This window comes from Cryptosporidium hominis, assembly GCF_000006425.1.
Source record: "Cryptosporidium hominis TU502 chromosome 6 CHRO016151, whole genome shotgun sequence".
NCBI classification, from domain to species: Eukaryota; Apicomplexa; class Conoidasida; order Eucoccidiorida; family Cryptosporidiidae; genus Cryptosporidium; species Cryptosporidium hominis.
The window spans coordinates 1-21,691 of NW_667384.1; the positions used below are offsets into that span (position 1 = coordinate 1).

General features: G+C 33.5%; 8 protein-coding genes across 8 annotated transcripts; 3 read left to right on the top strand and 5 right to left on the bottom strand.

Moving 5' to 3' along the window:
- Nucleotides 1-785: 785 nt before the first annotated feature.
- Chro.60477 (myosin light chain) lies at nt 786-1,874 on the bottom strand. Its single annotated transcript, XM_662257.1, has 1 exon — nt 786-1,874. The coding sequence occupies one exon, from the start codon at nt 1,872-1,874 to the stop codon at nt 786-788; it is 1,089 nt and encodes a 362-aa protein (XP_667349.1).
- A 552-nt stretch (nt 1,875-2,426) lies between these two features.
- Chro.60476 (hypothetical protein) lies at nt 2,427-2,648 on the bottom strand. Its single annotated transcript, XM_662258.1, has 1 exon — nt 2,427-2,648. One exon carries the CDS (start codon nt 2,646-2,648, stop codon nt 2,427-2,429), a length of 222 nt encoding a protein of 73 aa, XP_667350.1.
- A 1,488-nt stretch (nt 2,649-4,136) lies between these two features.
- On the top strand, nt 4,137-9,044 carry Chro.60475 (formin-related protein). Its single annotated transcript, XM_662259.1, has 1 exon — nt 4,137-9,044. One exon carries the CDS (start codon nt 4,137-4,139, stop codon nt 9,042-9,044), a length of 4,908 nt encoding a protein of 1,635 aa, XP_667351.1.
- A 626-nt stretch (nt 9,045-9,670) lies between these two features.
- Nucleotides 9,671-11,761, top strand: Chro.60474 (HEC protein). The annotated part of the gene is made up of 1 exon (XM_662260.1): nt 9,671-11,761. One exon carries the CDS (start codon nt 9,671-9,673, stop codon nt 11,759-11,761), a length of 2,091 nt encoding a protein of 696 aa, XP_667352.1.
- Nucleotides 11,762-12,029: 268 nt separating this feature from the next.
- Nucleotides 12,030-12,926, top strand: Chro.60473 (hypothetical protein). Its single annotated transcript, XM_662261.1, has 1 exon — nt 12,030-12,926. One exon carries the CDS (start codon nt 12,030-12,032, stop codon nt 12,924-12,926), a length of 897 nt encoding a protein of 298 aa, XP_667353.1.
- A 292-nt stretch (nt 12,927-13,218) lies between these two features.
- Chro.60472 (hypothetical protein) lies at nt 13,219-13,692 on the bottom strand. Its single annotated transcript, XM_662262.1, has 1 exon — nt 13,219-13,692. One exon carries the CDS (start codon nt 13,690-13,692, stop codon nt 13,219-13,221), a length of 474 nt encoding a protein of 157 aa, XP_667354.1.
- Nucleotides 13,693-14,574: 882 nt separating this feature from the next.
- Nucleotides 14,575-19,554, bottom strand: Chro.60471 (hypothetical protein). Its single annotated transcript, XM_662263.1, has 1 exon — nt 14,575-19,554. The coding sequence occupies one exon, from the start codon at nt 19,552-19,554 to the stop codon at nt 14,575-14,577; it is 4,980 nt and encodes a 1,659-aa protein (XP_667355.1).
- A 1,295-nt stretch (nt 19,555-20,849) lies between these two features.
- Chro.60470 (hypothetical protein) lies at nt 20,850-21,572 on the bottom strand. Its single annotated transcript, XM_662264.1, has 1 exon — nt 20,850-21,572. The coding sequence occupies one exon, from the start codon at nt 21,570-21,572 to the stop codon at nt 20,850-20,852; it is 723 nt and encodes a 240-aa protein (XP_667356.1).
- Nucleotides 21,573-21,691: the final 119 nt, after the last annotated feature.

Here is a 21,691-nt window from a genome sequence, read left to right on the forward strand (position 1 = left end):
CCTATAACTCATTTCTGCCATACCATAAGAAGCAATATTAGAGTCATGCATGGCTCCAATATTGGCGCCTTGATTCCCATTTTGCATAGAATCACCATACTGCATACCAATTTGCTGAGTGTGAGCCATTCCCTTAGATTGAGCAACTCCCATTCTTAATCCTCCAAAATTCTTTGTTCCCATTTGTCCAGGAGCGTTTCTATTAATATCATAGACATTTTGTCCATAGGTTGTCTGGTTTACATTCTGACTAATGGAATGATTAGTATTTAAATTAGTATTAGCAGCTCTTAATTGAACTGGAATATAGTCAGAACCATCATTCCCCATAAAATTTCCCCTTAAATTTGTAAGATTAGTTGCTTCTTGGATTCCAAGAGCACGGGTCGACGTGCCATTCACATATTGTGGTTGTATGGAGTTATTTGGTATATTGTAATTCAAATGATCTTCTGTTACATTATGATTTCTCCCCCTAAATCCTCCATTCATTTTATATCTAGAACAAATAATTACTATTTGTTCTTAGATAACTTAATTTTTTACTTTCAAACCCCAATATTCTTTGAATATTCAAGAAATTTAATTAGAAAAATAAATGAGTTGGCGCCTAATCTCCGGTATATGATAATATTTGCACAAATTTTTAAAAAAATAATTGCATGCATGCAGAATTTAATTATAAGTAAGAAAAAGGGAAAATGGAAAATTGGATTGTATTAATTTTGAAAAAGGGATAAGTAGGTTTTAGATTTATGAAGAAAAAAATGCTAAAATATTCCAAGTTAGTTTATCTCGTTAGTTTTGCATTCTACCTTGTTCAAAACACTTTGAATATCAATATTTTCATCGGTTCCACATAAGCTTGTAATCCAAGCCTCAGCACTAACCTGGTCTAGCTTAGCCTTCCAGACCATAAGAAGACCTCTAACGATTTTTCTAGAAACCATACCTTTATTTTGTGCCCACTCTGAGTAGAATTCTTGTAAACATTTAGCAGCTTCATCCTGATTTTCACAACAATCTGTAGCTTCTTTTGCAGCTGCTTCAGTTAATTCATTTCCATAGGTTGCTTTTAAAGCCATAAGAAGATCAATAGTAGGAAGAAATGCTTCATTATCAGCTAAATCTCTTATGGTAGTCGAAACTTGTGTCACAAGTACTTTAGTTGTTGGCATTTTTGTAGGCGTTGATTTCTTGTTTCCAATATTTACCATAGGCTTATCAGAAGCTTCGACATCCATAATTTTTCTGAGTAAATCTTCATAGTATACGTCTCCTCCAATGGACAACTTATCAAGAATAGCTTCAGCTTCTTCTCTGGTAAGAATATCACCGCCAATACTTGTTAACCAAATGAATTGCTGTCTTGAAATCTTGCCATTTCCTCTCAAATCGTACTTTCTGAAGTATGAAACCATATAATCAATATGGTCTTCTGGATGTGTAATTGACATAATCCACCTTTCAAATTCTTCATAAGTTACTTTTCCACCAGTTTCTTCGTTAAGTTTTTCAAGATCTGATTTAGAAGGTGCTAGACCCATTCTATGTGCTAAATGGCATGTCTGATCTAATGAACATTCTCCTCCAGATGAAGCATTATCAAACATTTCTTTAATAATATCAGCTTCGCCTTCTTCTAATTCATCTTCAATGGAGACTACTTCAGCACTTGATGAATCTTGGATATTTGAAGGCTTCTTATCTAAAGTAACAACATCTGACTCATCATAATCACTTTCTTCACTTTCAGAATAATATCCTACAAATACACCATATTCTATTCTCCCTGTAGTTTTGTAGTCATCAACTACAACCTTACATCCAGAAGTACAAGCAACACATCCTGTTCCATTTAATAATGAAATCATTTCTACTTTTCTTACTTTAAATCTCCTTTTTTAGAAAAAAATAAATAAATTTAAATAACTCAATCACAATAGTTTTGCTAATACTTTTTCTTCTTTGATCAATGTCCCCTAAATTAACTCACACTTACACTTTAATAATTTTCAGAAATAAAAGATTCAATATCTCAATATTAATCAATCACAATCACAAGTGCTTCTTATATTGACAATTTAAATTCTAACTCTTGTTTAATTTTTTTCTTTGAAATTCCTCACAATTTTTTTATTGTTTTTATTAAATCTTTAACTTCGAAGGTATCGAAAAATTTACATTACAAGATTCAACATGCACATTTGCCCGCCCTAAAGTCCCGCCTTTATCTGCTTTGCCATTTGGTCGTGAAATAAAAGGCGGCATCTTTGAAATAAAATAAAATAAAGATTTTATTATGTAGAGAAAAAAAGCGCATGAAAAATAAAGAGGGAAAAAATTGAAGAGCAAATTAATTTAGTTCAAAAAAAAAAGACAATTTATAGATTATCAATTTTGTGTGAAGATTGCAAGCAAAATAATTATATACAGTTATTGAGATGCCACCTTTCAAGATTGTAAGTTCTTTTGATTGTTACGCTCCATCCATTTTTTCTTCCTTTGAATGAATTTTGAGAAACTAGGGAAGAAGCTTGAATCTTATAGAAATGACTATTAATTATCATTAATTTTTTTTTTTTTTTTGCAAATAAATTAATTCCTTTTTTCATATTTATAGTCCAAAGAGAGAATTGAATTTTCATTCAGAGATGCTGCTGTAAGTTAAATTTTTACCAAGCCATCCTTGGGATATGTAAAATGAAGAAATAAATGCATTACTCCGCTATATTAACCCCAACTCCTAATCCCAAGCAATCTTTAATATCATCTTTTAATACCATTATTTTGTTTTAAACTGTAGGGAGGAGGTCCAACCATTCAAACCAATAAAATTGGAGAGATTGTTAGAAGAATGGTCAGTTTTCCACTCCATTTTTATTATCAATTAAACATCACTTTTATTCCTAATTTTAGGGATTGGCGCCATCTGAAAACGAAGTCCAGAGATTTGTCGCAAGTGTTGGTCAAACATGTGATTTACAAGCTTTTGTAAAATTTTGCGATTCTATTGTACATCCAGAAGACACTTTTGAAAATCTAGTTCAATTTTTCAGATCGTATGATTCAAATGTAAGTTCAATATACTTTGTGTTACTTCTCCATTTTCTATTTTTAATATTATTTCTAATTCATCAATTCCTTCCAATATTACAGAACTCTGGATCAATCACCAGCCAGCAGCTGACTTCTCTATTAACTAATACAGGAGAAGTTTTAACCAGTAAAGAAATTGAAATACTTTTAAAGTAAGTTCATATATTTCAATACGTGCCATATCCCGCCTATTTGTACATCTTGCATGTATGCCGGTATAATAATAATTTGCCATGCAAGTAAATGCATGCAAACAGCCTCCCCCCAACCTGTTTTTAACATTTTTACTATTTATTTTAATTAGGGATTTCCCATCTAATGATGGAGGATTTAACTACGAAAATTTTCTAAAGGAGCTCGTTAGATAATTATCCTATTTCATATTTTTATCTAAAAAAAAATGTATTAATTTTTTACTTTTATTCACATTTCTCTTTAAATATATTTTCCATTTAACATATTAATTTAAAAATTAATATTCCCAATAAATTTCTTACCATGCACACGTCATATTTGAAATAAATTAAAAAGTGTTTTTGAATTGCAAAAAAAATTATAAGATATAGAAATTAACAGGGAAAGAAGATAATAAGAACATACAATAGTAGAAATTCAAAGTAAAACAAACGCTAAAACTTGTCAAAAAAAAATATTTATTGTTTTTTTCCCAAAATATACCAATAATATCTTTGTGTGCATGTAGATATATTAGTACCCCTAACTCTGGTGAAAATTTTCTGGAAATACCCAACAAATTTTAAAATTACAAAAACCACAGAGATAGGGGTGCATTTTCTTGTTTTTTATTTTTAAATTTCTTGTGGATATTTTTAAGATTCCCTAAATTAAAAAGCTAACAAATTACAAAGAATAACGCTTTTTTCTTCAATATTGAAAGAAAATGTCAATCTAGACCCTTTTCTAGATTGGGAAAACTCTGAGCCAAAAAAAAGAATCAATACATGGAAAGAATTAAAGAGTTATACTCAAATAGGTCTAAATTAACTAATATTTAACAGGAAAAAAATTATTCAACTATGAAAAAATTGGGTGTGCCAGGCAAGGCTCCTCTTTCTCCTCCTGGTGGAAAAAAGCCGCCTCCCCCTGCTAAACCACTTGGAGGGAAACCAGCAACGAAAATTCCACCACCTTCAAAATTATCTTCAACTCCTTCTCCAAACCCTTCAGAATCTCCTCTGCCAAAACCATCATCCCCACCTCCACCAAAACCATCATCACTACCTCCACCAAACTCAGCTTCTCCATCACCCTCTCCTCCTGCTTCTCCTCCTGGTCCAAAGGTCTCGAAAGGACCTCCTACTGCATTAAAACCACCTTCAAAGGCCCTAATACCTAAAAAATCATCAGAACCTTTAAATGATACACCAATATCCAATGGTCACGCTCCTCCAGCAAGCGTACCATCAAAGCCAGCCTCAGCAAAAACTGTTCTGAAAAGTATAAGTAAAGATTCCAAAGCTAGTAGTCTACCTTCCAGCTCAACAGGAGCATCTTCCACTGCAACCACTGTTAATGGTGAATCTAAACTATTGAAGAACAACCTCTCTAAAGATGGACGTTACTCAGAATTAAATAATAGAAGTACCTTTGTTGAATCAACTCTTCCTTTTGATGTTGGCCCTATTAAACGTCTACTTTTCCAAGATAAAGCTCCTGGAAAGAGTAATTTGAGAAAAAAAGAAGGAAGAAATGCTCGAATTTCTCAAAGAGAAGATGATATGTTTAATCTACACGTAAGTGTATTGGATCCAGCATTAACAGAAGCTGCTGAACACTCACTAGCAGCTTTAAGTCAAACATTTAAAGAAGAGTTTGCAAGTAGACACTTTACACTAACAACTTCTGAAAAGAATAATCTCTTATTTGGACAAACAACAAAAGCCAGACCTCAAATTGTTAATGAGAAGTTTGAAATTATGACAGATTCCCTTCTTCTTTTACAACGTCTTGAAGAATCACGTGGAGATGGAGAAATACATGAAATCCAAAGAATCATTCAAAGACTAAGAAGCTCAGCTTTAGAGAAGTTTTTGAAAGCTCAATACTCGGATGCCATGCTGAATGCTTTACATTGTTATGAAATATCTCGAGCTTTTCTATCCAAGTACCTTGGACACCCATTAGAAGGTGTAATGGTTGTAGAATTAATCATTATTGCTAAATGTTGTGGTTTAACAGGAGAATTACGTAAAGGAGAACAATATCTTAAAGAACTTCGATTTCTTGTGGAAAACACCATCTTAGCTGTTGCAGATCGTAATTCTGAGAATAAAAATGCAAAGAATGATTCTTCTCATATTAGCAATATCTCAAATTTATCAGGATCTGGAGGTTCAGCTCAAAATGTTACAGCTGTAGGACCATCAGTTTCATGCGATTCTTCAGTATTATGTAGTCTGGTACTAACAGTCTCTGATCTATGTAGTATGTATAGAGATCATACATCATCAGCATTTTACCTTGAAAAATATCTTTCATTAGTAAATGAAGTTTATGGTTCAGGAGACTTAGTTATGAGTGATGCATACTCTACAGCAGCAAGTTACTATTTCAGAATAAAGAATTTTGAAAAATGTAAGGAAATGTTACATAATTGTCTGGAAATCAGAAAACAGGTTCTGGGAGATCATAATAAGAATCCACCTCATCCTCGTGTAGCTGATTGTTATTCAAATTTGGGATTAGTTTATCGATTACTTGGAGATTGTAGACAAGGAGTACAACATATAATGGTAGCTTTAGATATGTTAATGAGGATCTACAATAACAGAGAGTTTCCATTAGTACAAGACAATATACTAGCTTTGGGATGTATTTTTCACCAGGCTGGAAACTTTAGATATGCTTTAGAGCTTTATAATGAAGTTTATAAATATAGAAGAGAGAACTTAGGATTTGATCATCCTGATACAAGATATGTATTAGAATTGATAACTTTATTAGATGCAGATACCCAAGTATACTTAACAGAAAATGTAAGCAGTTGTACAGATTCTTATATAGCTCATGAGCTTCAGAACAAGTGTATTGATGCAAGAGAATCACTAGAATCAAGAGCAGAGAGATCTTTAAAAGAAATAATTACCGATACCTTAGGAAAATCAAGTAAATTAACAAGAATAATGTATGAGGAATCACCATTATTAGCAAGTCCAATTTGTCCAAGTATTGATCAATTAAGGTATCGACAATTAGAGACTTTTTTATTTGATCCAAAGAATTTGAGAGGGTTAAATAGAACTACTCCATTTTCAAATAACCAAACTCAACAGCTTTTATGTACTTCAAGAATCAGAGCACTACATGGAGAATCATTTCAGAGTATGACAGTGAGTTCAACAGCAATTTTACCTCACTTGAAAGTAAGAATTACAGGACCAGACTATCTGGGAGTTTCTACAATGCTTTCTCTTCCTCCATTTAGTAAGACAGAAAGAAAGAAGTTACCTATAATTAACATTCCAAAGTTAACAAGAGGATTCCCAGTTATGGGAGAGCAGTCAGTGACAATGATGATAAATGAAGAAGCTCAGATAGTTTTGGAGAAATGGGAGATGCCAGAACCTTGCATAACACCAGAAGGGAAGTTGTTAACTCAAATAGAAAAAGATGAGAATACAGGTTTGCCATTTTATTTGCCATTATTGGATTATGCAGGTAAGGAAGAAATGAAGGCTTATTTCAAAGAATCAATATGGATTCCAAATGCATTAATTCCTTTAGTTAGACAAAGAAATAAAGATAAGGAGGAGGCTAAACAAGTTAAAGTAACTCAGACTCAGATAGTAGGTATCGACCAACAACTTCCTCCAGATGATATTTTGGTAAAGATTCAAGGAGCAAAACCTGATGTAGAAGAATCTGGTAATGAAAGACTTGCATGCATTTCATTTTTAGATGGTGGGGGGAACGTAGTAACAAAGTTACCTTATGTGATCGATCTTGAGCCATTTGTATGCGCTTCAACTAGAATTGCTCTTACAGCATCAGCAAAATGGGGACTTCCTTCTCCTGATTCACAGGGTGTGATAGAACTTCTTAAAGGTAGCGGAGTTGGCGCTCTTATTAGCTCAATGATTCAATACAAACCTTCGGATGGAGGAGTATACACAGGTATTGTGGGAACAGGTGTGAAGTCAGGAAAGGCATTATCTGGATTGCTGGATGGTATTGGGAAAATGGACAACATTATTAACAAATCTGCGCCATCGCAAGCAAAAGAAGGTGCTCCTACAGAACCAAAGGCAGAACCAGCAGAAGCAAAGGCCCCGCCAGCAAAAGGCGCGCCGCCAGCAAAAGGAAAGGGTCCGCCAGCGAAAGGAAAAGGACCTCCAGGAGGAAAGGGTCCTCCAGGAGGAAAAGGACCACCAGGTGGGAAAGGTCCCCCAACAGGAAAAGGACCCCCAAAAGGAAAGGCAGGAAAATTTGGAGGAAAGTCAGGAGGTAAGTCAACTGGTCCAGAATCGAAGACAAAGAAGCTACATTGGGATAAGGTTGAGAATATTCAAGGTACAATTTGGGATATTAAAGAACCAATCAAGTTGGATTTCGGGAATTTGGAAGAAGTATTTGGTATCGAATCAGCAAAACCAAAGAAGGCGGCAGAGGCGGCAAAGAAGCCAAAGGTCATGCAAATTTTACCAGATTCAAAGAGAGCATACAATATAAGTATTGCATTATCAAAGTTCAGTGCATATACATTCCAACAATTGCGTGATGCTATATTGGATCTTGATAAGAAGATTTTGGATACAGAAGCTACAGAAGCTTTGATTTTAATGACCCCAACTCCAGAAGAGTTTGCAATCGTAAAAGAGTATATTGATGCAGGAGGTGACTTGACTCAGTTGGATAAGCCTGAACAATTTATAGCTGCAATGATTGGTATTCCAATGTTTGGCGCCCGTTTAAATGCTCAGCTGTTTATTCTTTCGTTTGACAACTCCTTTAATGAATTAATGACGCCTTTACAAGAGATTATTACAGTTTGCAACGAAATTAAGACAAATTCAAAGCTTAAGAAAGTATTTTCCATAATTCTTTCAGTTGGTAATGTTTTGAATCTTAATACAGAAAAGGGAGAAGCTAAAGGTTTTAGAATGAGTTCACTATCAAAGTTATGTGAGGTTCGTTCGAGTACTAAACCTATTAAAACTTTGCTTCAATATATCACAGAGATTATTTGGAGAGATAAGCCAGAATTGCTTTCTTTGGCAGAGCCATTGGCTTTAGTAGAGAAAGCAGCCAAATGTGATTTAGGTGCTATTGAAGGTGAAATTCAATCACTGAATGGATCTTTAAATAAGGTCACAGATACAATGAAATCAGCTCAGAAAAGTAATGAGAGAGCCGGCCCTATGGGAGAAAAGGATCCCATTGCTAAGATTCTAGCGGACTTTGTTTCCGATACTGAGCCTAGAATTGAAGATTTAGTAGCAACTATGAAAAGTGTTAAAGAAAATCTAGAAAAGATGGCACTATACTTGGGAGAACCGCAAAATACGATTCAAAGAATTGTTTGGCCAGATTATTTCCGTGTATTATGGAATTTCATTTCATCAGTAGATCTCGTACGTAAAACAAAGTTGGATGAAGAACGAAGATTAAAACAAAAGCAAGAAAATCTCGCAAAGAGAGAAAAGAGTGCAAGCACAGTCAAGCTTAAACTATCAGAAAAGAAATCAGTTTCCCAACCTAAACGAGGAACAACAGAATCCAGACCTACATTACAAAAGCAAAAATTGACAGTAAATATGGCGCCAAAGGCGAATGCTGTCAAAACCAGTAAACTTGATGAAATGGCAAGCTGGTTTGCGAATGAAGGAGAAGTACAAACTCCAGCATTCTTACAAGAGGTTTCCAATCAAGCTGATGATACAAATGTGGCACTTACTGATCTGGATATTGATGTAGACTTGTGGTAAACAAAAAATCCCAATTTTTTGCCAATAAAAGCTCAATAATCATTTGTGCATTTTAATTCACTAAATTTCCCGCCTGACTTTGTATGCAATTTTAGTTATTTTGTTTTGCATGCAAATGAAATATATATTATATAAAAAAAATTAATACTCTTGCAGATGGATTGAATTTCAATTTTATTAATTAATTTAAGCTTAGTTTAGTTTTGAAAGGTAAAATACTGTATTGATATTTTTAAGTAATTATTCAAAATTTGTCTACCCTATTATTAATAATTATTTGAGTTATCTGTTCTAACTTTTTTTTTTTTTTTTACAAATGTGCCTTATAAAAATGCTTGGCGGTCATTTACTCAAATATATTACGTGTTGCATGCAACTTTGCATAAATGAAAATACCCCACAACATTTTTGGGCGGGAATGAAAACAACCACATATTATAGGGGTATTTATGAAAACAGTGATTTGAAGAGAAAAATCTGAATAAGGTGGCAGGAAATTAAATTGAGCAAAAGCAAGTGAATAATATATAAATTGTTGGATTTATAACTCTTCTTTTGATATAAAAACAAGTAAGAACACACAAGATTGAGAAGCAAGGAATTGATGTTGGTAGCGAAGGAAGAAAATGTCGAGTAATGCTTTTCGTCCTTTTGGCCAAAATTCAATGAGAAGAACAACAGGATTTAGAGATAATTCAGAGAATGGAGATCTTAATAGCCAAGATGTCGTAATGACATCGTTTTCTATAGGGCAAAATAAGACTCAATCACCTACACATTTTGCCACGTCATCATTATTAATGAAGGGTGGTAATAGTAATAATATAAATAATATAAATAATGCTTGGGCATATTCATCATCTAGAGGTGGAAATTCTCAAAGGGGAGCAAATGCAGTAGGAACATCTTCAATGACTGGAAATATGGGCTCAGCAGCAGCGTCATCATCAAAAGGGAGAAGTATTTCGGATAGCAGAAGAGAAGGATTGAAGACAATATTAACATTTTTGAGTAAGAGAGGATATCCAAATCAGATTAATCCAAAAACTTTAAATAGTCCAACTAGAGCATTATATTTAGAAGTTTTACAATTTATTATAAGCCAGTATGATCCAAGAATAAAAATATCTAAGCCAGATGATGAGATTCCAAGGTTCTTCAAAGATATAGGATATCCTATTACAATTAACAAAACAACTATTATTGCACCTGGAGCTCCAAATACTTGGCCACAACACATTGCAGCAATGACATGGCTCTGTGAGTTATTAGATTATGAACAAGCAGTCTTCCCACATTTGAATTATAGCAAAGATGGAGAGTTTGGTGGTTATATGGCAGATACATCTCTAACAAGTACTTTGTCTAATATTTTTCAGCATGCAAATTCAAGTGTTGCAAATGGTTTTCCAAATTTTGAAGGAAATAACAATAATTTAGATTCGTCAAAATTGTTATCTCAAACATTGAATAGAAGGTTAAGTGAGAGTTATAAGTTATTTCTGAATGGTCAGAATGATGGAGGATTACTAAATGAGACTTTGGAAGCTTATTGCAGAGAAAGGAAGAACCAGGCTCAACAGGCTTTAGAGAAGAAAAAGCATGAACTTGAACAGATGAATATGGAAATCCAAAAAATCAATCACGAATTACAGGAAGGAGAGTTATTGCTCCAAAGAAATCACACGCTTTCTCAGGATTTGTTAAAAATGGAACATGCTGTTGGTCAATGCCAGAATTCTATTCGGCAAATGGAAAATTCTTGTAATGATACTGAAAATATTTTGAACATAAAAAAGAAGGAGTTGAGAGATATCGAGGATGAAATTGAAAAACTTCAAAAGAGAATTGCCAATCAAGGAATACAAAGGGATGATGTTTCAAGAGTTTATCAGGATATGAAAGTCAAAAGACAAACAATACGTAATTTAAGGACAGAAAGAGAAAATACTGAAAAAGAAAACTGGGAGATTGAATTATCTATTGAGGAACATTCAACTAATTTATATAATTTGAGCCGAGCTTGGAATAGTATATATCAAGAAATTACAAATATTACCTCAAATGATATAAGAACTAATGAAGTTTGTTCATTCAATTTGCTTCAGCCTTTATCTTTAAATATTTCATATTCTGGAAGCAATGATAAATCTCAAGGAGTCGATGGAATAATTGGACAGAATTGGAGTAACATGAAACATAGTTGCAAAAGATGTATTGTTGAAGTTGAAATGTGGAAGAGAAAACTGAAAACTCAAGAAGTACAATTCAGTGAAATAATGAAGAGTACAAAAGATACTATAATTCAAAAGAAACAGGCATGCGATGCTTTGGAGAAAAAGATCAAAAATTTGGATGGAGATTTATCAGTCTGTGACAAGAGGGAGATGAGGCAATTGGAACAAATTCAAGAAAAAGTAAAGAGTTATAAGGCAGAGTTTGAACGTAACAAAGATGAAGCTCTAAAAAGGTTGGAGAAGGCAAAGAGTCGTATTATTCAACTTGAACAACAAAGCAACCTTCAAGAAAGCCATTCTAGAAATGAAATTATTCAATGCAAACAAGTTATTCAGTCAGATGCTGAGGCAATTTTTAAACTTAAGGAGTATATTATCCAAAATCTTTCAAATTCACTTAATTCGATTTCTAATTTGAAAAATCAAGTAAAACTGAGGAATAATTCTAAGTTAATTGAAGTTGAAAAATGGAAAAAGTAAATTTTCATTCAAAACATACTTCCTTTACCCTGCCCCACATTTATTATTAAAAAAGAAGTTTGATCATATTTTTCATCAATTACGTGTTGCATGCACATTTTTTTTCTCGCAATACCGGTCATGTTATGTAAAAATTTTTAATTGGTTTATAAAAGTCAAAAGGCGCCAAAATTTCCAATTCAAAGTAAATTTCGAGGAAATAAATTAAAATAAAATTGTTAAAGGAAGAAAATAACATTTTAAGAGAAATATTGCTGGATTTGTTGGTATGACTCAGTTAATTATTACTTATCAAAGTGATAGTAAATTAGAGGAGAGTGAGGTATTTTTGTCAGAGCTGAATAGAATTAAGAAGGAAGAGGATAAATTTGCAAAGTTTTCATCCTTATCTGATTTAAGAGCTATTGTAAAGAAGGGAGAATTTAGAATTGTATCCATTTATTTATCATCAGGATCAATTTTGGCTGAAATCTTTACATTTGAATTTTTGAAAGAGTTTTATGGGGTGTTGGATTTTGGATCAGTTTTAAAAGTGAATATATTGGCTCTAGACTCTATTGATAAAGTTAAAGCCTTTGAAAGGAACTTGTTGTTTTCTGGGTTTATTAAGGTAAAAAAATTGAAGGGTGATGGATTAAATTCATCTGATAGTGATTTTGAGATAGTTATTAAAGCTGAAAAGCCCAGTTGGAAACCTGAAGAAGGCAAAGTACTTGTTGATGATATTGACTTAGAAGGTTCTGTACCAGACATCAAGAATTATGTTCCTCTTGGACAAGGAAAAGAAAGTTGTAAGTCAAAAGAGAGAGCCTGTAACAACTGTAATTGTGGAAGAGCTGATCTTGAGAAGGAAATTGGAATTGAAGCTGCAAGAAAGGTATATCAAGAGAAAGTTGAGACAGGTACAGCTCGCTCAAGTTGTGGCAATTGTTACTTAGGTGATGCTTTCAGATGTTCTGGATGTCCCTATAAGGGAATGCCAGCGTTCAAACCTGGAGAGAAGGTTAGTTTAGCAAATGCTGAGGGGGATGCTAATGATCGTACTGTTGATATGAATTTAATACATGAAGAAAAAGTCGATTTAATTACAACTACTTTTGATGATGATGGTTCTGGAGTTAGTAATGTCCAGAGCAAGGGAGGAGTTTTGAAGCTTAATATTTAGCTTAATATGAGTGAATTCCAGAAGAACCAATAAAACATTGGAAGAAGATAAAAAAGTGAATCTTATTTCTTTTTAATATTATTATTTTTTAACTTTAAGAAAAGGGAAGGAGGTATTAATAATTATTAATTTCAATTATAAGCTATAATTAGTCAATTAATAGATGGAAGTTATATATAAATGTTAATCATTAACTTGTTAGTGTATTGTTTGTTACCTTTGCAAATCTAAAGATAACTTAGTTTCTCACAACTTCAAGTAGATTGATAGTGATCACGAGAACTTATTAACTTTAGGCTTTAGTGTTATCATTGAATTGCAGTAAATCCAAGTCAGAAATTGTCTGAGAAATATTAATAATTGAATTATTGAATTCATTAATTCTGTTGCATATTTGGCTTCTATCCATATCTTTAAAGAATATCTGATCAAAATCATCAGTATCTTTAAGTTCCTCTACGATCGATTCTGAAGCTTTAATTTCTTCTCTCATCTGGTCTGATATACTTGTTGTAAGTAGGTCAGGCATAGATATAGGGTCTTTGTAAATCTTCTCATACGGATGTAATGCAAGATGCTGAGAAGTGGGAGAGAGAGAATCTTGAAAGACTCGAATACATGCACAGAGAGCTCCAATATCATCCAAATATTCTGGATACTTTTGATTTTCTCTATAATTAAATGGCATTCTGCTTACTCCATCGTGCATTGATCTAACATTTGTTGCAACGTCCAAAAGTAGACGACTCCAGTACTTTTCTGACATTATAAACCTTCAAATACTAGATCCTCTAAAATTCTCAACTATTTCTTTCCTTTCCACTAATATTTTTAGAGATTTCTTTTTTCAAAATAATATTTTAGTCCAAGTTTGATTCAGACTTAAGTTTGATTTCAGGGTCTTCCCATTCAGTTTTTTTTTTCTGGGTATTATACTTGCAATTAAACAAATTTCCATATACTGCTCAACAAATAAGTTCTAAAACATACCCTACTCAATGCCAATTACTCCAAATATTTTGGTTACAAATTTTTTTTTTTGATCGCTTTGATTACCGGTACCTTTAAAATTTATATATCTTTTAATAGACTTTCCCGCCAAAAATTTCACACTTTCTCTCTTCCCAGCCTAAATATTACCAAATCCCTCCCCCCCATCCAGCTCTAAACCCCTCAACTAAATTAAAACCTCAAACCTATAATATTTCATTATTGGCGCCTAACTATTCAAAATAACACTAATTAGGCGGCAGCATGTTTTCTTTATGCGGCTTGGCGCCCAACTTGTCAGAAATTTACAAGCAGAAAGTAAAAGATTTAAAAAATTGAAGCAATGAACTTCGCTCTAATTTATATTTTTTTAAAAGAAATAAAAAGAAAAAGTTTACAATCAAAACTTTATTAATTTTTCTATTTTCAGATCTACTTGACTTTACTTTTTTTTTCTCATAGCCTGAATTATATATCTTCACTATAAATAAGATATGTATGATATTAAAGAGTATTATAATAATAATTATTAATCATAATCGGTATCATCATCTTATTAATGATAGGCCCTTTAGACGTATAAAATTGGATCTTTTCTAAAAGTTTGGAATTGTCATAATATTTACTTATATAGTGAGGATTGAAAATCTCCAAATCCTTATTTATTAAAATTCTTCAAAACATGACTATTGAAAGCATTAATATAACCATCAGCCAAGTTGCTAGACCCAAAGTTGCGATGACAATACTCACTGGCCAAATCATTAACATACTTTGCCAAGATTTCGTTTGTCTCTCTGCATTTCTTTTTAGATACAAATCTATTCTGGGGATATGCTTGCATCAGTTGCTGCTGTCTATATTTGTCTCCTGAGCTTCCTCTAACTGAGGTAATTAGTCCCTCTAACATTGCAGATACTGCAATTGCTCCTCCTGAGGAGACTGTATCGTCATTAACAACTCCTCCATATGATGAAGAAATTCCATTGCCGCTATTATTATTATTAGAAGAAGAAGAATGCTGTCCTAACACTCCTCCACCATTCAAAGCTGTCGTTAATGATGAGCTACTACCTGAATTCGAATTAATATTTGTACCTGATATTGTCATTGAAGATGAATGGTCATCAGTAGTGTTTCTACAAGTACTGCCTCCATCTAAAACAGTTGTTGAATTACCTTCAATTCCTCCTCCATTCATAGTAATATCTGTCTGACTTTTCAATGACCCTCTTCTTTTAATTCCTCTTGAAGGAATTCTTCCTGTTCCTGTTGTTATTGTTTGAGAAACTGAATTCTTTGATTGATGATCATTTATTCCTTCAGTAGTATTCACAGAATCCATTATCTCTTGTGATTTAACAACAGCTTCTGAAACCACTTCATCATTCTTTATATTATTTGTATTGTTATAATTTTCAATTAAATGATAATCATCATTTCCATTTTGTTGATGCATAAACCTCAATACAAGATGTTTGTATTCTTCAAGTTCCTCATTATTAAAAATAATTAGGTGATTTGTATGTTCAATTCCATTTCCAGAATGTCCTCCATTTACTGAACTATTTTCATCTTCATTTGTACTATCTGAATGATTACCATTATTATTATTTACGCCATTATTACTATAAAAAGCTCTAATTAAGAATGATCCAGTTGGTACTGATATACAAGAATTTTTATTTTCACGCTTTTTTCTTTGCTCTAAAGCTGCTGTTGTTTGAATTGTTGATACTAAAACTGAATCAACAGCTTCCAATTCTAATAGCTTACTCTCCAATAACTTGCTCTCAAGCTCTTCCTGGTTCTCATTATTAAGTTTTTCTCCTCCTACTACATTATTATTAAATAATTGCTGGCTTTTAAAACTCTCATCATTAGATATAAATCTAATCTGATTAGCATTTGGAACATGGTTACCTTTAATAGTAATTGGAGCTGATTTATTTCCTGCTTCAATATTTGAATTTAAATAAGATGATTGCTCTTCTTTGTTAATACCAACTTGATCATTATTTGTAACAGTAGAAATAGCACAAGTTTGATCTGTAATCTTATCTACTTTACTTCTCACATCTTCTTTATCCCCTTTAGTTCTCTCATTCCTAAGCAGTCCAAAGTACTTGCCTGCTAAAGAAAGAGGAATATGAATCCCTCTTAAATCTGTGATCAGATGAGAAGGATCCCATTTCAAGTAGTTATTAGTTGTAAATTTTAAAGTTTCCCTCTTATCTGATGTATAATCCAAATCTTTAATACTTTCAGAAACAAAAACCGTCTTAAAAGGTCCCTTTCTAACATCCCAAATAGTATTCTTATCAACCCATTCTGCATATAATCCAACAAGAGAGTTGCTCTTCTTATTTGGATCGTCTTTTTGTAATACAAATATAGGAACATTTGTGGAAATTGATATACCGCCTCCCAAAGAATCACAATTATCTGAAAGTGATAATCCTGAACCTCTTGTTCTATATACACTCATTCCCCCAGTACCAGCATTATTCCCTGATGAATATGCTCCATTACCTCCTCTTCTACTACCTCTACTACTTGTCAAATAAGTCTTTGCATATCTATTATTGTTAGAAACTGATCCTGAAGCTATACCATGTTCATCCTCTCCAGATGAAGATCCTCCTCCAACAGCACCTGAACCATACTTCGAACTCTTTCCTCTTCCCTTTCTTCCTCCTACATACTCTTGATCAGCACCTAAAATTGCATCATCATCACTCATTAGAATATCATCATAGCCATATTTAAGGGATACAAATCTTCCTGATCTAGTTGTAGTGGTAGTTGTTGTACTACCACTACCATAACCTCTTCTTCCCCTTGTACCAATCGTAGAATTTCCGCCCATAGATGCTCCTCCTGCTGAACCAATTCCTCCCATATTATTACTATATGGATCAGATTTATATGTTCTACCTCCAAGACCAGCAGAACCTGCTCCAATACCAGGTAAGTCGGAAATTAATCCTCCTCCCACACTACCTGGGATATACTTTTTGCCATCCAATAATCTAGTATGCAATTGCTCATCCTTCTTCAATGATTTGTTAACTTTTCCACTAATGCCAGAAATTATACCGCTCTCATCCAACTTAACAAGGGAATTGGATCCTAAGTTACGTCCTGATGCAGTTGAGGTTAAGCCTGCCCCACTTTGACGTCGTTGCCCAGCTTGCCGATCACAGTACTTTGCCAAAGTATGACGAACAGAAACAAACGCACTCCACATTGCTTTCTCCACATTGTCTATGCTTAATTGTTTTGATGCATTCACATTGACAAATAACTCATCTTGGTCGACTGGTATTAATCTTTTCTTTTGATAACCAAGAGAATCCCTCACTTCTTCTATTTGGTAGACTGTAAATTTAAAACAATATCTTCTTCTATCCCATTCAAGGCGTAATCTAATACCTGATTTAGGTACTGATGTATCTAATAAAGTCTTTACAAGACTTTCTGCATGAGAATGTAATCTTTCAAGATCATTTTCCAATAAACATCCTCCATTAATTCCTGATCCTATTATTCCCGGTACCATTCCATTAAATCCTGCATTATTATTTCCACCCCCTACACCTGCATTTGCACTATTAATACCTCCTCCAATGTTCACTCCAGCTGCAGCTAAAGCTCCTGGAAGTAATCCTCCAATATATTCCCCACCCATGTTTAATCCAGGGAAGAATTGGTGGAAACCCTCAATTCCTCCAGAACCTCCACTCCCTCCCATGAAACCCATCATTTGGGAAAGTTGTTGTGCAACACCTTGGGGAGTAGGAGGAATAATTGGAGGCATATTTTGAGGTTGAGCTGGAACTTGAGCTTGTCCTCCTGAACCTGTAGATGTTGCAGCTGTTGCAGCAGCAGCAGCAGCAGCTAGCTGAGGGTTGAATGCTAAAAGCATAGGATTTGCTGCAGACATTCTTTGCATCATCAAAAATGGATTAACTAACCCTCCTTGGCTTCCTGGAACACCTGGAACACCTGGAACGCCTGGAATGCCTGGAACACCTGGAACACCTGGAACACCTGGTTGGGTTATTGGAATACCAAGCCCTGGCAACAACCCTCCTTGAATTAATGCTGCATGTTGTGCCTGTTGCTGGGATTGATTTAATAATGGAGTTGCAAGTTGGTTCCCTCCAGAGTTTGGAACTAATGATGGAGAAGTCTTAACTGAATTTGAATCCATTTGTTGAACTGGCCCGGTAATGGCATTAGAGTCTGCCTTATCAATGTCAGATTTTGGTTCAGTTAATTGAGTATTTTCTTGAGAAGATAATCCTTTTGTTTCTTTACTTTCCTCCTTAGTTTTAGTGGGTTGAGAATTCTCTGCTACACCATTGCTATCATTTGTTACTTGAGAAGGGGCTGAGCTTATACCTATACCTTGGGAGGTTGCATCATTATCATCTCCTCCTTTCTTTTCCTCTGTTGCTAAAGTAGAACTAATCAAGTTATTTGTAATAGTTCCTTCTGCCTTACTATCATTCGCATTATTCTCGTCTCCAGAGGGAGCAATATTCTCGTTATTAGTACTTTTTGCTTCATGAGAGTCTACCGGAAGTTTTCCTATACCTTGGCTTACTCCTTTTGCAATTGAACTATTCTCCACTGAAATACTGGACGGAACTGACTGGTTTGATGATGGTTGTCTCATTTGTGCCTGAATTTGAGCTTGTAATAGGGTTGGTAACAATATTGAATGCATAGGAAAAGGCTGCAAGCCCATTGGGTTTGGTGAATGCGGTTGGCCCACTACTTGTTGTGATGGAACACTCATTGGATTTGTCCCACCTGACTGAAGTGCATTCATTAATATTGGATTTTGAAAAATCATTGGATTAATCTGAGCATGTTGGGGGATCATAGTATTAAAGATCTGTTGTGCATGCAATTGCGCATGTAATTGTGAAGGATTTTGTGTTTGCTGTTGTTGTTGTTGTTGTTGTTGTTGTTGTTGTTGTTGTTGTTGTTGTTGTTGCTGTTGTTGTTGTTGTTGTTGTTGTTGTTGTTGTTTAATATGTTGTTGTTGTATCGCATTTAGTAACATCAACTGCTGCTGGTGAATTTGCTCAGCAGTAAACTGCAAAGGAGCATTAAGAGATCCATTAGTGCTCCCTAAACCTGCAATTATTGGCTTTGCCTGGTTCCCTGTTTGGATCTGTTGAGCGGCCTGGTATAAATCTAAATTTAAGGTACCATTTTGAGTATTTCCAGAGCAGTTATTACTGTTACCACTTAGCTCAGTGTTTCCACTTGCTATATTAGATTTAAAGCTTATAGGGTTTGCATTAGTGTTTGTGGCGCTATTACTGTTATTAATGGAAACAGTAGCATTTAGTTTAGATACTGCTGGAATAGACTCAGTATGCTTGGAAAAAGAATGATTGATAGGTAACAGTTGAGCATTATCTTCCACCATAGAGGTATTTGTAGAAGTTTGAACCTCTCTGATATTCAGGTCATTGCTTTCTCCTTCAGGGACTGGAACAAATGATTGTAATGGCCTATTCTGGTTTTGGGGCATTGCTGATACTGATATGGCAGCATAAGGTCGAGAAACAGACTGGTCCCCATTAATAGCTGGCCAATTCCTCTCTTGTTCTTCCATTTTTATAAGATTCCTGATAATCCACTAATTAGCCCACTCCCATACACAAAAGTTATTACTTGTTCAGATTTTGACTATTGTATGTGCGTTGCGCCAACCCCAAGAGACAACAACAGACGGATAGTTACATACACTTTTTTTTGGGGTGACATTTTGAATGGAGACGTGCGTGTACGTATACCCATTAAATATTTGTATCTGAAATTAATATATATTAAAAAGAAGTATGTGAAATTATGAACAACCCATAAATGTGTATATTTATGAATATAAGAATATGAAAATAGTATTTACTAGATTTTATTTATGCTTGATTGATATCTTTGTTTTGCATTATTTGATTTTCACAATTCGCTTGAATGACTCTTGGGGATGATAAAAAGGCGGGCTGCCATGCACTTTATTTAGCCTTGAAGCCATTGTAGGGAAGGGATGGCCGAAGAAAGATGGATAGATGTTGTAAAATACCATGTAATTTGATGAATTAGGATTGTGATGAATGAGAAACGCTATGTAAAATTTCGTTGATTTTTTTCTGTTTAATATTAGTATAACTTAGTTTTTAGGGGAGGAAGGTGAGTGGATGAACTGATATGTAAATAAGTGGACCAGTTAATAACTTGGATTTATTAGATAGAATTTTCTTTTTTATAAAATAATTTGCAAGTATTGATAACTCTAAATAATGAACTTGTTGGATTAAACCCATAAGTTAATTATTGACTTTTAATATTTAAATAGGCGAATAAATGCATTCAAAGTAATTTCAATAATGATTTCTTCATTATATTATTTGTGTTCATAAAGTTGAATTTGTAGAATTAATACTTAAGCATAAGTATTCATATCCAAAAATAGGTAACTGACAATTAATTGCGCACACAGTTTCCCGCGTAAATTTGGACTGGAATCAAATATATGAATTATTGCTATAAAAAATTTTGGATGGGATAATATATTCATATATACTGTAATTATTTATTATGAATACCTTTACTTTATATTGTATAGCCAATTTTTAAAATTCTTTCTTGGAGGAACTTATTATACTTGAAATTGGAATTTTGTGGGGAAAACCCTGATTAGTAAATAGATAGTTTGTAGAATAGTTCTTGTAAGAGTTAAAAGTTAGAGTGAACTTATATTTAATTGAATTGATAAGATTGTTGGTATGTAATTGCCGATTATAAAGTGTGTAGAAAGCTTAGTTATATTATTGTTTATAAATTGAGCAATTTGAATTTTACTTCTGAAACACTGGGGGGGAGGGAAGGGTGAGGCTCATATTTCAAAATTTATTCCAAACTCTTTACTGTATAGAATGATGAAGTATGGCAGTATCCTATAGCTTTTAGAACGTCTGGTGACTCTTCACCCTTATCTATTGATATTATCTCCTTTTGATCTGGCTTTAATTTACTTATTGATCTATTTACAAAACGGTCTAAAGATTCTTCAGAAATTTTTGTATTTTGAGGAGTTAAAACTGTAGACCAAGAGTGGGAAATATTTTCTTCTGAATTTGAGTTGGAATCGAGTTTGTAGTTAGTCTGAGACTTAGGTTTATACTGTGAGCAAGGACTAGATTCCAAAGAAGAACTAGAGCCAAAACTTTGATGGGAAATAGGAATTTCTTCAACTTCTAGACCTGAATTTGAATTTGAACTTGGATTTGATTCAATTTTATAAATTGAATCGGAATTAGAGTCTATATTAAGGTCTATATCAAAATTATGAGTGTTAAACTCTTCTAATATCCCAAGTTCATAATCTTTATAAAAATTATTAAGGATTAAATTATATTCGTGATTTCCATAACAATAGTAATCATGTATCTCATTTGAAATCAGATACCTTTCCTCATAATTTTGAGTTTCTTCAAATAATAATAAGTCCAAAGTTAAGTTCTCTTCATTTTTATTTTCTGTTATTTGATTAATCGAGAAACTTTTTGCATTATTATTTAAATCAGTTACATGATTAGGATTATTAAACCGAATAATTCCAAGAGGATCCATTCCATTGCCTTTTAAATTATTCTCTTAAATTACTTGCTTTATTTACAATATCATTTAGTTTATACTTAGGGTGTCCTATATGCACAATCTTTCTCGCATAATGAATCCTAACTTCTTCG